The sequence below is a fragment of the Ostrea edulis genome, chromosome 7 (assembly GCF_947568905.1).
Source record: "Ostrea edulis chromosome 7, xbOstEdul1.1, whole genome shotgun sequence".
NCBI classification, from domain to species: domain Eukaryota; kingdom Metazoa; phylum Mollusca; class Bivalvia; order Ostreida; family Ostreidae; genus Ostrea; species Ostrea edulis.
Window position 1 is genome coordinate 47,090,792 of NC_079170.1, and position 16,735 is coordinate 47,107,526.

The 16,735-nt window shown below is 34.0% G+C and overlaps 1 protein-coding gene across 1 annotated transcript; it reads right to left on the reverse strand.

Annotated features, from left to right (window-relative positions):
• Window positions 1–3,415: 3,415 nt before the first annotated feature.
• LOC130048700 (astacin-like metalloprotease toxin 1) lies at window positions 3,416–14,692 on the reverse strand. Its single transcript, XM_056145726.1, has 5 exons — window positions 14,515–14,692; window positions 9,008–9,098; window positions 8,505–8,658; window positions 3,989–4,194; window positions 3,416–3,684 (listed from the first exon to the last, which is right to left on the reverse strand). The coding sequence occupies exons 1-5, from the start codon at window positions 14,563–14,565 to the stop codon at window positions 3,416–3,418; spliced, it is 771 nt and encodes a 256-aa protein (XP_056001701.1). The 5' UTR covers window positions 14,566–14,692.
• Between the last annotated feature and the right edge of the window lie 2,043 nt (window positions 14,693–16,735).

Below are 16,735 nucleotides of genomic sequence, written 5' to 3' on the forward strand. Positions count from 1 at the left end.
CGTGTATTAAAGAAATTACACGCATTAGGTGTATAATGAATATTGAAATCCTTCAGTATTATTATCAACATAATGTAATTATGTTGTAGATATCAAAATTTCGTTCTGTTTAAATTGCTTTTAAATTTACAACATTTCTATCAGGTTTTCCGTTTATCGTGAATCGTTTATCGTGTTTTGTGTTCATCAGGTCTATCGTGAAGATAGTTTATCAGGTTTTGCATTTATCAGGTTTATCGTGTATCCTATCGTATCGTGCATGTATCCTATCGTATCGTGTGTGTGTATCCTATCCTATCCTATCGTGCGTGTATTATATCCTATTGTGCGTATATCGTATCCTATCGTGCGTGTATCGTGTTCTATCGTTTATCATGTCAAGAATAACGTTGCGGTTACTGTATTCACTTTCACAAGGGCAATATTTTAAATCGATGTATTGAAGAGAAAACCGTCCCATAGATGGACGGTGACATATTTAATTACAAATAATTTTAATAAAATTGAAACCTTTTACTTTGTCAAAGGATCTGTATTCTGAAAAAAGTACAAATACTAGTAGATATACAGCTCAAAACTTTCTATCCTAACATGCTTTTGTGAACTAAATAGATACTGTACACATTTTTGAAATAAATTGATTGCTGATAAACAAAGATGCAAACAAAGGATCGATTTTCAAAATCATTAGTTTTGAACACATCCATGATTGATAATTTCTTTTAAATATTAAGCTGTATTTATAAGTTATAAACTTTAGGCAAATCATATACAATTTAATTGAATCAGATTCAAAAGCAATCAAACTAATTTCCTATATATCTTTATTCTCCTAGTCAAATAATAAACGCCCTTTTTTGAAATATTCACGATTACATGACGTCACAAGCACACGTGAAAGCATGGATAGCCTGCGATAAAAGACAATGAGACGGGAAACTACTATGCGCAATGGCCGTGTGGAAGTTAAACGTATAAACATAAAATGATTTTTTCTACTACATATATGTATGTATATGGTAAACGAAATCCTTTTCATTCGCAATGTTGCCCGTGGGGATCCAGGTTAGAATAGGTTCTCAGTACCCCCTTGCTTGTCGTAAGAGGCGACTAAATGGGATCGATGGTCTTCAGGTGAGACAGTAAAAACCGAAGTCCCGTGTCACAGCAGGTGTGGCACGATAAAGATCCATCCCTGCTCAATGGCCATTAGTGCCGAGCATAGGCCTAAATTTTGTAGCCTTTCACCGGCAGCGATGACGTCTCCATATTGATGACATATTCTCGAGAATCAATCAATCATTCGCGGTGTTTCTATTTATACCTCTACCGCGCGCTTGCGCACTTTCACAACAAGAGGCCCAGGGGCCTTATAGGTCACCTGAGTATCATGTAACAACCTTCCAATGTTTGAATTAGGTTTGTGTTTAAATATAAGAATTTTACTTTTGGATGGAAGAAACATTGAATAGCTATGTGGTCAGCCCCGCCTTTGCACCAGAACCCCTGACCCAGGGGCCATAAATTTCAGTTTTGAAAGAAGCATCCTTGATCATCATTATCATACTATTAGTTTGTCTACTTAATACCCAGCAGCAGAGAAAATTTTCAAAGAAATAAAATGCATTTTCACTATATGATCAATAGGGCCCCACCCTAATACCAGAGCCCCTGACCCAGGGGCCATGAATTTCACAATTTTGTAAGAGGCATCCTTGCTCATAATAACCATGCTATTGGTTTGTCTACTTAATACCCAAGGACAGAGAAGAAGATTTTCAAAGAAATAATGCATTTTCACTATATGACTTATAGAGCCCCACCCTAGCACCAGAACCCCTGATCCAGAGGCCATGAATTTCACAATTTTTAACAAAAGGTACTGTGAGCAATGCTCACTTAGAATACCCCCCGCTTACCCCAATCTCCCAAAGGGTGTTGGTAATAGGTATAAACTACCTCTTTTCTGAGTGTTGCTACTTTGATGTCCAGTGCGCATGACCTTGGACCTTTTGACCCCAAAATCTATAGGGAACATCTTCATCCCATGGGTAGTCCATATGTATGATATGGTGACTGTAGGTGGAAAGGATAACGCTTTAGAGCGCGGAAACCATATTGCTACTTCAATGTCCAGTGCGCGTGACCTTTGAACTTTTGACCCCAAAATCAATAGGGAACATCTTTATCCCATGGGTAGTCCATATGTATGATATGGTGACTGTAGGTGGAAAGGATAACGCTTTAGAGCCCGGAAACCATATTGCTACTTCAATGTCCAGTGCACGTGACCTTTGACCTTTTGACTCCAAAATAGATAGGGAACATCTTCATCCCATGGATAGTCCATATGTTTGATATGGTGACTAGGTGGAAAGGATAACGCTTTAGAGCCCAGAAACAATATTGCTACTTCAATGTCCAGTGCGCTTGACCTTTGACCTTTTGACCCCAAAATCGATAGGGAACATCTTCATCCTATGGGTAGTCCATATGTATGATATGGTGACTGTAGGTGGAAAGGATAACACTTTAGAGCCCGGAAACCATATTGCTACTTCGATGTCCAGTGTGCTTGACCTTTTTGACCTTTTGACTCCAAAATCGATAGGGAACATCTTCATCCCATGGGTAGTCCATATATATGATATGGTAACGGTAGGTGGAAAGGATAATGCTTTAGAGCCCGGAAACCATTGCGTCTACAGACGGACGGACGGACAGACGGACAACCCGATTCCAGTATACCCCCAACAACTTGTTGCGGGGGGTATAAAGAGGCATCCTTGCTCATCATTACCATGCTATTAGTTTGTCTACTTAATACCCAGAGACAGAGAAGGTTTTAAAAGAATTTCTACATTTTCACTATATGACCAATAGAGCCCCACCCTAACACAAGAACCCCTGCCCCAGGGGCCATGGATTTCACAATTTTGGTAGAGGGCTCAATGCTCATTATAATTATGCCCACAGTTTGGCTTCTTGATGTCCAGGAGTAAAGAAGAAGATTTTTTAAAATTACACTCATTTTGATGGTTTTTGCGCCACCCCTCAGGCCCCAGGGGGACAGGGACCACGAATTTCACAATTTTTGTTCCCCTCCACCCACAGATGCTATATGCCAAAATTGGTTGAAATTGGTTCAGGGGTTTCAGAGAAGAAGCTGAAAATGTTCAAATGTTAACGCACGACGACGGACAAAAACAGATAGCAATAGGTCACCTGAATGAATTCAGGTGACCTAATAAACTCAAACCACTGTTCCCACCTTGCATTCAACAGACCAGTCCTCTAACATCATTCAATAATTTGTCGAAATTGTAAGATATGATTAATTTACATAGTTTATCATTATATCAAACTGCATTGGTCTAGTTTCCAACAAAATACTGTTTAATATATACGACACACATTAATTTTTACCACATTTATAGAGATCTCGAAGTTTGCGGATGTCAATTTCACTAAGATGTCCTCTCTCTCCAAATGTTACACCCGAGAAGGATGCATGAGATGAAATGGTTGGCCTGGACGGATCCTTCCCATTCTCAAAGGGCCCAAAGTGAGTGATGGAGGAGAAGTCATAAGGATAATCACTGTACGCAAAGGGAACATTATCGAGTGCCTTGTAGCCACCTTCTGCTGCATGTGAGATAGAGAAGGACTCGTTTTTCTCATCAACTGTAAACCAAACGTTTACAGAAATGTCATTTAACATTTATATATTTACTGTACATGTATAGTGTTCAATGTGCTCTCTCTCTCTCTCTCTCTCTCTCTCTCTCTCTCTGCGTGTGTGTGTGTTTCTCTTTATGAAGTAAAAACCACGTAATGTATTTTGATAACAAGTTTACAAGATGATACCTAGTAGTATTTTGCATTATGTAATTCATGCCACAAATACATGTATAATTCATGCCATCCAATACATTCAAAGTTTACGATATAAATCATAAGTACCAAGAAATGAAGAAAAACCAAGTACCAATATTTTCGTAATGAATAGAAACGTATTTATCTCTATCTGGTCGAGTATGCTCATCCTGCAGTCCAAGAATCCGGACTAGGTAATATTTCAGCGTGTTGATATCTATACAACTTTCATGTAGATTAAAGGTAATTTGAAGGTCGACGCCAGGTTTGTCGATGTCAGGCATTCCAAGTTGTTGTGGATATTCGCATCTATAATTACTAGAAATGATAAGTCATTTGTCAGTATTATAACAACATATCAACAATGTAATAAACTACGATCATTAAGTTTTACAATGTTAAATTAAATTATCAATTAAAGTTTTACTATATTAAGTTATCAGAGATTTACTATGTTAAATTAATTCATCAAAGTTTTACAATTTTAAATCAAAGTTTTAATATAGTAAATTAAAGTGTCAAAGTCTCACTATATTAATCAAAGTACCAAAGACTTTCTATATTACTTCAAAGTAGCAAACTTTTACTAAAACAAACTAAAGTATCAAAATTTTTCCTATGATAAATCAAAGAATAAATTTTTTTTACTGTAGTAAATAAAAGTACTATCTCAAAATTTTACAAAATTAGATCAAAAGTTTTACTATATAGTATCAAAGTTTCAATATGTTAAATCAAGGTTTTTAAAGTTTTACTACAATATATTATAGGATTAAACATTCTTTTTGAAGAATTTATCGATGTGTAAACTCCGGACATTTTACTCACAAAGTGAATAAAAATGCGAAGCACTTTTATGTTAAGTTTGTGAGTAAAATGTCCGGAGTTTACACATCGATATATTCTTCAAAAAGAATGTTTGATTCTTATAATTCCAATTCATTCACTTTATTAACAATTGCAAAAATTTGAATAGTTTTCCCGCACTATGTTATTTGTTTTCAGGCTTGTATGAATGTTTTGAACATATTTTATTGTACATACATGATATACAAAAGGATCAGAAACAAGTTCGAATAACTTACGAGTTCTTCTCCTTAAAAATATAACAATATGTTATTGTAGAAAATTAATGTACAAAAATATAAATTGAACATCAATTGAATCTTTTGGTTTCATGAATAAACGACTGAACATAAGAAAAAATACACTTGTTTAACTCAGAAGATAAAACATTATTACCCCAAAGTAGAAGGTGGACATCGATAATAACTAGATCATTTAACCTCAGCAAGCTATCCATTAATTTATATCTAGCATTTGAATATTTACTGCAAATAAAGAAGAAATGATAAGCGTCTTCTTTCATACCACAAGAACATAACGGAGAATCAACAATATTGCGTCTATATAGATCGTAATTCAAAATACATGTGTGTCTAAGTTTGATGTGAATTATATTCAGAAAACGAGTACCATAGGAAAAATATGCCGGTGGTTTGGGATTGTTGATATTTTTGGAGCTAACACTCTTACGAAATTGCTTAACTGAAGTAGCTTGTCTTGATTCTATATCAAGTGAATTCCTTATATTTAAATGAATAATATCTAGGACATTAGTAATACTAAGTCTCAGGTCCGGGGTTGACTTCAATATCTCCACACAATAGAAGGATGTATGTAAGAAAAAATTGATAATAAAATTAACATAAAGTGAAAAATTGCTCATGAAAGACAAGCAGTGCACAAAGTTTTTGCATATCAACATTGACAAGGTATATAAGTATTCAAATAAAGGCACGTTTAAATACACCACCACTAGCGTAGTAAAAATTTCCGATTGCGGCTCGGTACTGTTCTATCGAGTCATCCATTGTCAAAAATGAAACATGTCATATAGATGTGTGAACAATAAATTCCGCAATCGAATGGATATTTGTAGGGTAATGTATAGACAACGCTAAATGTTCGGGACGTATACATGAGAGGAACCAACAATTATATTTTGTTGACACCGATTCAAATGTAGATATGAAAAAATACAAATAAACTAAAGCAAGTGTAAATTATGAATGCAAAACAACAAAAATAATTAATGATAACGTGTGTAATAACAAAAATAACAAAATGAATAAAAACAGAAACACGTGGTTTGGCATGAAGCCTGTTGTTACATGCACAAGTATTACATATACATAGATTAAATAACAAAAACGCTATGTACAAATATTCTGTGAAGAATGTTATTTGTTTTCAGGCGTGTATGAATACACATGTACATCGCGTTTTCGAATTTATTGACGTGTAAACTCTTGTTCAGCTTTACTTTTGTCCAATCAAAGCAATTGTAATAAATAACATTGTAATTATTAAAGTATAAAAGGTTGCTACAATAAACAAAAGAATAAACATTTACTAATTAAAAATAAAAGTATCAAAATGCTTACTATAGTAAATAAAAATATAAAGTTTTTGATATCTTAGATCAAGATATCAAAGTTTATACTATCATAATGTAATCTTTGAATTTCTGGATGAGTGTAAATACAAAACTTACAATATGGCACTGTCTTAGTACATGTATATAACAAGAGTACCGCAAACCATACAATATACGCCCGTCGGACAGTGAAATTCAACCTGGAAGCATATTGTGCACTCTGAATTGACACAACACACATTCTGAATAGGAAAGCCTTAAAGTGGGTCATGGTGCACCAATCCACCTGACTTGTGAACTGATTATGCATTTCTCTGAGAGTGAAGTTGTAACAAAATGTTGGTGCAATATCTATCTATGATGATAAAAAGCCCAGGAAACCATTTGATCTACTTTTAACCCTAAAGTAGGTCATGGTGCACCAATTAAGTTGAAATGTTTAAAATGTGAAATGATTATGAATTTCTCTGAGAGGGAGGTTGTGTCTAAATTTCAGAGCAATACATGTGACAATACCAAAAACAATCTGGAAAACTGTTTCACTTACTTCTACCCCTAAAGTACTGTAGGTCGTTGTGCTCCAATTCAACTGAAATGCTGACTGCACTTGTCTTCCTGCGAGAGGAAGCCTTTGACGAAATATCAGGGCAATATCTGTATCCGTAATGAAAAAAAGTCCGGAAAACTGTTTGACCTATTTCCAACCCAAAAGTAGGTCAAGGATAGACAAATCCAGCTGAAATGCAAACTGAACTTGTAATCCTCCAAGAGGAAGCCTGTGACTAAATTTCAGGAGAACATCTGTATCCATAATGAAAAAAGCCCGGAAAACTGTTTGACCTACTTTTAGTCTTATTGTAGGTCATGGACAGACCAATCCAGCTGAAATGCAAACTGAACTTGTATTCATCTGAAAGGAAGCTTATGTGTAAATTTCAGGGCAATATCTGTATCTAATTGGGGATAAAAAGTCCGGAAAACTGTTTGACCTACTTATAGCCCTAAAGTAAGTCAACGATGGACAAATCCAGCTGAAATGCAAACTCAATCTTACAATTCTTGAGGGAGAAATTGTGATCAAATTTCAAAGTTGTACATGCATCTGTAATGGAAAAAAAATCGGAAAACGTGACCCCAGACAGACGGAAAGTCAGCCAGCCAGCCAGACAGACGCACGGACAGCGCTATAACAATGACGGGCGTATAATGTTTTTTAAAAGTATTTACTATAGTGAATAAAAATTTGAAAGTGTTTTACTATTTTGAATAAAAGTATCAAATATTTTGCTATAGGATAAATACAAGCATCAAAGTTCTTATTATATAATAAATTAAATTATGAAAGTCTTTATTATGACAAATCAAATTATAAAGGCTCTTATTACAGTAAATAGAATATCAAAGTTTTTTTTATAGTAGATAAAAGTATTAAAGTTTGAACTATTGTAATTTATTTGAAAATAAATATATCAAAGTTTTTAATATCATTATTAAAGTTTTTACTATGAAATTATTAAAGTTTTTATAAGATAGTAAATACAATTATCAAAGTTTTTATTATTATAGTAAATAATCCAAGTTTTTTCATTATAGTAAATAAAAGTATCAACGTTTTATCACATCTTTTATTGAAGTAAATATTAGGTTTTTTTTGTGTTTTTTGTTTTTTAGTTATAGTAAATAAAACTATCAAAGTTTAAAAGTAAAAAAAAATCATTATAGAAAATATAAGTATCAAAGTTTGTATCAGAGTTTACTACATGTAAATTAAATTATTAACGTTTTTATTATAGTAAATAAAATATATTTTAAAGCTCTTATTGCAGTGAATTAAAGGCTCAAAGGTTTTTTTAATCATAGAAAATGAAATTATCAAGGTCTTTTATTATAGTAAATAAATGCATAAACGTTTTTATTACAGTAAATTAACGAATCAAAGTGTTGACTACAAATGTAATACATCAAAGTATCAGTTTTTGTTATTGTAACAATAAGATACCACAGATTGTATTATAAGTAAGTAAAATACATAGTTTACTGTAGATGTCCTTTTAACACAATCTATACTTCCTGTTGTATGAAATGACAAAATCGTACAATCACGAGAAAAAAGAAAAGAAGAAAATTATCAGTCATATAATAATATGAATTATTTTTTGAATAGTTCATCAATGTATAATGATCATACTTTCTAGTTGCACTGTATGCAATATATATACGAGGATTTTGGGCACTGTCTGTTGTCAGGTGAAATTTGCGAAATGAAATACATCCTACGTCACTTTCAATCTCCGTCATCGCCTTTTCGAACGTAGACTTAACACACCTTTCTCCGGGACCTTCTGAAAAACAGAGCGTTACACATTCATAGAAGTCCCTGTACATAACATGCCGAAACTTCTCTGTTCGATACAGTGTACGAATATCCATGCTTGCATGCTTTTATTCGTATGTAAAGAAATTTCAAATGGTTCATAGCCAAAACATGGAAAAATCGAAAAAATAAAATTCAGTGTGAATTTAAATTAAATAACTCAATTGTTAATTAAAATTTCATTTTCAAAACTAATTGCATAAATCCAATTTGAATAAGCTTAATTTATTTACATAATTCTACAAACGGATTGCAGCATAATCTTCAGCGTGAAGAATACTATCACTCCTTAGCTGCAAAAAGAAATATGTACATACTAAGGGTATCGAAAATACGTTGATAGTGATAGGCAATTCTTCCCAGTAAAGGCTGTTCCAATCCAGGTTTCGCCCAGAGCAAAATCGAAGCCTGATTAAAAACCAAAATATTTACGTATCAACGATTACAGGAGGACTAATAAAAAAGACAGTTTAACATCAGTGAAATAATCGAAACATATTTGTATGTATTTATCTTGAAGCGGAAAAAAGTACAGGGGGGGGGGGGGGGTGTTGGGTGTTGTATTCTCTCGCAACGGAGCAAGAAGGATATACATATGTAGAAGGAGTATTACACGGAGTACACGGGGTGTAGGCTAACACAGGAAAGCATATGGTTACGGAAGAAAGCATTAATTCAGGGATATATGGAAACAAATATATTTACTGTACACTTTCTAGTTTTATCAAACAACTCAATACACTTCCGACCACCCGGGCAAGTTTGGCACTACGCGTATCAAGGCAACGATTTGTTTTATCGTCAATGCTGCAATCTGTTTTATATGACCAATAATTACGTGTTATCTGTATTCGTTTATACATATACTGTCAGTGAATAAAACCAATCAAATTTAAAGATATTGACGAAACTTCCTGAATTAATGCTTTCTTCCGTAACCATTTGCTTTCCTGCGAAATATATCCATAAATTATAAAGATATTACGCAAAAACGAACCTCGATCATCTGTATTGCCGCTTCGGTAGCCTACCCAGTCATTAAATAGCCTACACCCAGGTCACAACACAGCCTACACCCCGGTCACAACATAGCCTACACCCCGGTCACAACACAGCCCACAACCCCGCATGTTGGGGTATACTCGGTGTAAATCGCAACCTATCCACCTCTTTTGCAATTCCTGTTTCGACTTTGAGCAAAGGATTTTTAAAAATTTCATTCATGTATATATGAATTCAAATATTGAGTTGAAAATGTCTTTACTTGGACAATACAATTGCATAATGCCCTTATCTTGATATTGTTATAGCCCAGAGAAGATTCAACTCCGAGGGAAGAGAGACGAAGGAAAAGACAGAGTAAATTCTTTTTACAGATTAAATTTTGTTTGTCTGGGAAACAATGATCCCTTGAGAGCCCCCCCTCTCTCTCTGTGGATAATCCATATTAAACATTTACATTAGGTATGTAGCATTTGAGTAGCAATATTTTGAAACAACAATATTTTGAAATTGAAAACTATCAAATTTACATTATTTAGTCAAAAAATGCAGTTTTAGTAAAAAGAATTTAAAACACTTTGTATCTAAAATGTGAACAATAATATTCCCTCTTTTTCTTTCAATAGAGGATTTCTATGTAAAAAAAAAAAACAAACAAAAACCCCCCACCTTTTTAAATAGGTTAATTTTCTTTTCTAAAACAGTCAATTGATAATGGTTATATGAAATGTAATGTCTCAATGTAAATATACAAAGCCTTTCAATGTCAATTTTCTTTTCACGTTGCGAAAAACTCTGTTTTCTTCTATAAATACAAAATCTGCAGACTGATATAACATAATTGACAAAAAATACATTCACGTTTTTGGTAATGCTGTCATAAATATTTCTTCAAAGTTTAATCTGTTAAAAACCTCACTTTCACAATCTTTCAATAATGATTTAAGATGATAAATAATAAAATTGTTCTTAAATTCAGCCAAATCTTTACATCTGATAAATAAATGAATTACGTCCTTGCATCCTTAGAATCAGACTTCCTTATCCTAAAAAATTCCTCATATGTAAATATAATATTGTGAAATTTTTTTAAATCCAGTTCCGTAATATCTGGTGATTTGTATAACACCCATACCGTTTCCCATTGCTTTTCAATGGATGATTTATAATTCATATCGAGTTTATCTCGCAAATAAATATTTGACACCTGTACTGTACCGGAATGGAACACTATCCTTTGATCTCTATATGAAATAAGAAAATTTGGCTGAAAGCATGTTCTTTTGTACTCATTTTCATTAACATAATTTTTCCATTCTTCTGGAATAGATAATAACAGATCCTTATAATTGTTTTGTAATCAGTGAGACATTTACCTCTGAATTTTGTTCTTGAAAAATCTCCACAATACACGATATTGGTAAAAATCCAGGAATTACTTCATATGAATATCCTTGAAATTTGTAATACTAGCACTGGTAAAATCTTTTCAATTCAACATTTTGATTTTTCTTTGCAATTTCGGATTAAAAAACAATCAATAATTAGAAATTTCTTTTTCTTTTTCTGTAACAGTGATATAATCTTTTATGGCATACCATGCACAAAATAATTCATTGTAAAACTGTGGTAGACCCTTTAAATCTGTTTTCTTAAACTGGAGTAAACATATATCCATTCCTGCTCCTAAATTTGAATCTTTGATAGGAAATATCTAAAAATATGTTTCCACAGGAAGTCTTTAGTACAACAAGAGTGCTTTGCAAGAAACTTAAGTCTAAATGATAACAGTTTTAGATAGATATCAGCTATTTTCAAACCATAATTGTGTTTTTCACCAATTATTGTTTTATAAGATACCAAGGGTGAGCCAAATGTCCATAAAAAATTGGAACACTCCTTTTGAATACTGTCTCTAGTCCATTGTGGAATTGATATAACTGACAATGAGTACCATAATTTAGACATAAGCAAGGTATTAATTAGAGTGACTCTACCTTGAACTGCTAAGGATCTCTGTCTCCATAAATTAAGAGTTTGCTTAATGTTTTAAACTTTGTCTCTCCAATTTAAATGCTCACACTCTACTTCATTTTTGCCCAAATAAATACCAAAAATACATGTCTCAGAAACACTCAATGATATCTTTTCCTGTTAAAAAATTCTACCAGTTCCTCTTCACATTATTTCAGACTTCTAAATGTTTATTTTGGCACCAGATGCTTTTTCATACATATCAAATACTTTGAAAACTTCAAAACAGAATTTTTTTTTCACACAATGTCATTGTAGTATCATCAGCATGCTGAAACATCAATCCATTTTTATCTGACATTGGTATTGGAATGTCTTTTATTATAGTATTTTGTTTCTTGACATAATTCAGAGGTTCTGCTGATAAAACATACAATAATGCAGATATTTGACAGCTTTGTCTAACAACATCTTTAATAGGAAAATATTTAGTTAAATGTCCATTACACTTTACACTATTGTATATATTCGTATAAAATATCTATACCCATTTTCTAGTCAACGTGGAAACCTACTTATATTCTGAGCTACTCAGCTATGCGATGATACTTGAGATGAATAGGCAAATATTGCTGATATTTATATTTTCATCCATATTTTAAAAGGAAGTCAGCCATTATGACGATGTAGAGTACCTCCGTTAATTTTTATAGGGGTCAACTTTGAACTTTTAAAAAAATAACCCTGGGGTCCTTTTTCAACGGGGTCACTATTTAATGTTACACCAACATACTTTTCACGAAGAGCGTTTCATTCTGTTGGAATTCCCAGCCGTTAAAGTAAACTATATTTATCTGTATTTATACGCGCATTGTTTACAACAGCAGCATATTCATGAGGAAATCGCTATCGTTACAATTTGTAAATTTACATGTATCAAATACAAAAACATTGAAATTGTAAGTATATGTATTCTGATAAAGAAAGGAAACGCAGAGAACACTTTCATATTCATTTTAAGATATGAGAAATATTTAATAATTGATAACAGAAAAATGACGTAAACGATGAGTTAATAACCAAAGTATCACAACCACTAATGATAATTGCAGTCATTAACAGTGCAAGGTTACCCTAGTTTAATATTTAGTGTACCAATGACTGCCTGACAACGCCTTAAATTCCCACGGACGCGATTAAATCTCTTAACAACAAGCTAGGGATGTTGCTCCACTCTAACTGCCGAGCTTATCCAGTTCGTTCCATGCATGTTCGATACCAGAGTTAAAATCTGGTTATTTGGATAACCAAAAAAGAATCTGGATATTGTGTCTTTGTAGAACATCACAGTATGTGGTCTGGCGTTGTCATGTTGGAATACTGCTCCGGGGTGCTGCATTACTGGGACCATGTGTGGCTGTATGACTTCATCAATATACTGTTGAGCCGTCAAAGTACCCTATATGTGAACCAATGTTGTACTGCCTGTATGGGATATTGCTGCCCACATCATAACACTACCTCCTCCAAACCAGTCAGCCACCTGGATGCAATTTTGCGCAAAACGTTCATTTTGGTGCCTGTACACTCTTCCATCAGACCTCTGCAGTAAAAATCGAGATTCATTGTTTACCAAACTGTCCGCCAGCGTAGCCGCGGCCGTACGCGATGCGTCTGTGACTATTAAAGTCAGTTATGGCGATGTTGCGGAGTCAGAACAATGCCACGAACAAGTCTGCGGGCTCGACTCCCAGCATCCCGTTGTCGATTCCGAAGAGTCTGATCTGCTATTCTAAGAATCCCTGGAATGGAAGATGCTGTAGATGACGCTGTTGTTAATCGTTGATGAAGATGATGCAATCGGATGAAGCGATCTTGTGATGCTGACGTCACACGTGGTCTATCTGCTCTATGGCGGTCATTTGTGGAACCATGCTGTTAATATCTGCTCCAAAGGCGATACATGTATATGGTGCTTTGTGCAATATTGAAATCTTTTGTATCTGCAGATTGCATTGCATGTGCGTATCAAGCAGACACGGCATTTCTCAAAAAGTGGATACATTTAAAGACATTTGTTGTAAAGGAATTTACAACAATTGAGAGTTAGAGCGACCGATTTTGTAGGATTTTATGAAAATCCTCAAATTCTATAGAATATCTAGTCAGTAAACAATAGCGTTACATGTAACAAGGAGTGATCAGGTCATTCATTCTAGACCAACAACAAATGTATGAAAAAACGTGTAAACATTTCAGCTAAAAATACTACAAGCGTTTCTTTTCTTTTTGATCGGTAAATTGCATTCTATATGACTCTAATATGTGCGACATAAAGTTTCCTTAACAAAAACCTAGTAAGTTGGGCATAGAAATATATGAACGTTAGATTATTTTAAATATTTTCCTGGCTTGTGATAAGGTATTATTTAACATTTGATAATTAATTAATTAATTATTTTTTTATTGTTACAAAATTGTGTCCCAATCGAAACTTGATGAATCACTTTTTAAGAACTTGTAATGATTTCGTGGGCATGATTTAACTATTGAATCCAAATACATATTAATACGCGCTATATACTAATGGGTTTTTGTTTTATTAATCATACCCTGATTACAAAAGTTATGGAACGATACTTCTTTCAAGAGCATTTTACATTCGGACGTTTGTACGATCTATTTTCAAAGAATAATAGAAGGAGTTGCTAACTTACTTGATCATTTATAATTTACTTTTTTGCGTCTTGAAACAAATCTCTAATCAATCCCTATATAGGATTATTACAAGCAGTAATCGACTGATGTGAACTTTAGTAGATGGTTTTACATGTTACAAACATCCTACCTGACAATAGTTGTGAAACAACCAAAGAAAATAAATTCTGTGGATGAACATCTTCTCAGTTTTAGTTAGAGGTCCTCTTCAACAAATTGGTTAGTAAAATCAATGTTCCCTGATAACCTCTCACTTCTTTTGAGGTTAATATAAATTTAAAAAAAAATTCCAAGAGATAAAAGAATCACACAAGTTTTTAATATTGCGTATAAACTCGGTAATCGATAGAGTATATTTGCTGATCGATAGCAGAAGCGAATAGGTATTTCAACATCAAGGACTTGTTAGGAGGAAACATAACATTTTGTCAGGTCTGAGTAGGGTTATCACGTGAGGGTGCCTGGCAACTGTGATTTATATCTTCGCTAACCAAGGCTGTCATCCTCACCATTGATAAATGTAGTCCGAATTTTGCGTCATTGGTGAAGTGAATTTTAATAGGTGCGTAGAAAATTCCACGCTTTCCATCAAAATGCATGAAACAAACAATAACGCATGGGCTTTGTCATCAAATTCTGCCCTTGAAGACCAAAATTTACCGGCACCTTTGAGACTTTTTATAGGTTTCCTACATTACAATGGAGTGTAATAGAATATGGACAGACAAACGTTCATAGAGTAGCGATTTACCACTTCCTGTCCTAGTGTCGAAAACCAAACCATGTCCATCAATAAGGACTTTAGTAACTTTCTTCTGGTACAAAGTGTATATTCATGTAAATAAAGGGCACTGTCATTTGTTCTGTATTACAAACTGTTTCTATTGCATTGATAACGATATTGCAAGCGTGATCCAATAGTGGGCGCTATGTGGACCGGTGTAACATTGAATAGTGACCCCGTTGAAAAACGACCCCAGGGGTTATTTCTTAACATTAAAAGTTTACCCCTATCAAACTCAACGTTGTTTAAAAGTGATCAACGTGAAAATTTGATCAATAATGGGGTCATTTTTTAACGGCTACTTAAATGTTAGATACATATTGTAAATGTTGAAAATGGATCGCCAGAGAGAGAGAGAGAGAGAGAGAGAGAGAGAGAGAGAGAGAATTATATTTCCTAGACAAACGAAAGGACAAGGGACATTAAGGGCCAAAATTTGCCAAATTTCAATACAATCTGTTTTAATGTTATTCTGATCAATTGCGAGTAGTATCAATCACCAATTTCAGTCATCTTTAGATTGACTCTCCTACTGAATTTCAGGTCAAATTAACAACGAAAAAAAAAAACCCAACCCACCAAAAAAAAAACACCCACCCTACCATTTTGGGGTTAAACGGCTGATTTTTACACCCCCCAATCAGATTTCTGGAAACAAAGAAAAGCTTTTATATTCAACAAGAAATGACAAAATAAACACTTCCATATTCATAATTCATTATACAAGATTACACCGGAAAAAGTAAATATGAACAATAAATATGTTAAAATTTCTCATATTGGAGGAAAGTAACTGATTTTAACACTAAAAAATCTCAGATTTCTGGAAACATTTGGTGTCTTTGATATAATACCTTAAATACGAAATATCATGATGTTATGATTTACACAACATTGGCTGGAAATAACGAAAGTATCCAATGATGCAAGAGTAATGTCTTCTTTAGTGCTAATGAAAGGTGAAGATAACGAACAGTGATCAATCTCATAACTCCCACAAGCAATACAAAATAGACAGTTGGGCAAACACGGACCCATGGACACACCAGAGGTGGGATCATGTGTCTAGGAGGAGTAAGCATCTCCTGTCGACTGGTCACACCCGCCGTGAGTCCTATATCCTGTACAAAAATCAGTGTGCCAAGAACGGCTTAACAATCGGTATGAAACACGTCAGACAGCATTTGACCCAATGATATAGTTGTCAGTAGCTTGCCTCGATTCAAAAACTGACTATACGCAGAGCAAGCTCTTGCATATCGAATCAGTTGAGATATATAAACACCATATGCAGGTGATAATGGAATATTGCTACATAAATATGGGAAGTTGACGATGGAGAAGCTTCATCTTTTGAAAAGGCAGTCAGAGTATACGCACGATTACCAAAAGTGGAAATTGAAACTGAATGGAGCAGAAAACCTTTTGCCAAAATTGTAAATTCCATCATCCCAAGGTAGGGTTTTTGGTGCCAGGATGGGACCAAAATGGCCATACACTGCACATAATGATTAAATGTTTTAATCATTTGAAGGACCCTTTTAAGTTTGCTGATACTACAAAAAAG

Coding starts and splice junctions, on each gene's coding strand:
- LOC130048700 (XM_056145726.1), bottom strand. CDS start 14,565: ATGTTCATCCACAGAATTTATTTTCTTTGGTTGTTTCACAACTATTGT. Junction 9,099..14,514: donor TGTTTCACAACTATTGTCAG/GTAGGATGTTTG, acceptor GTTTTTAATCAG/GCTTCGATTTTGCTCTGGGC. Junction 8,659..9,007: donor ACGTATTTTCGATACCCTTA/GTATGTACATAT, acceptor TCTGTTTTTCAG/AAGGTCCCGGAGAAAGGTGT.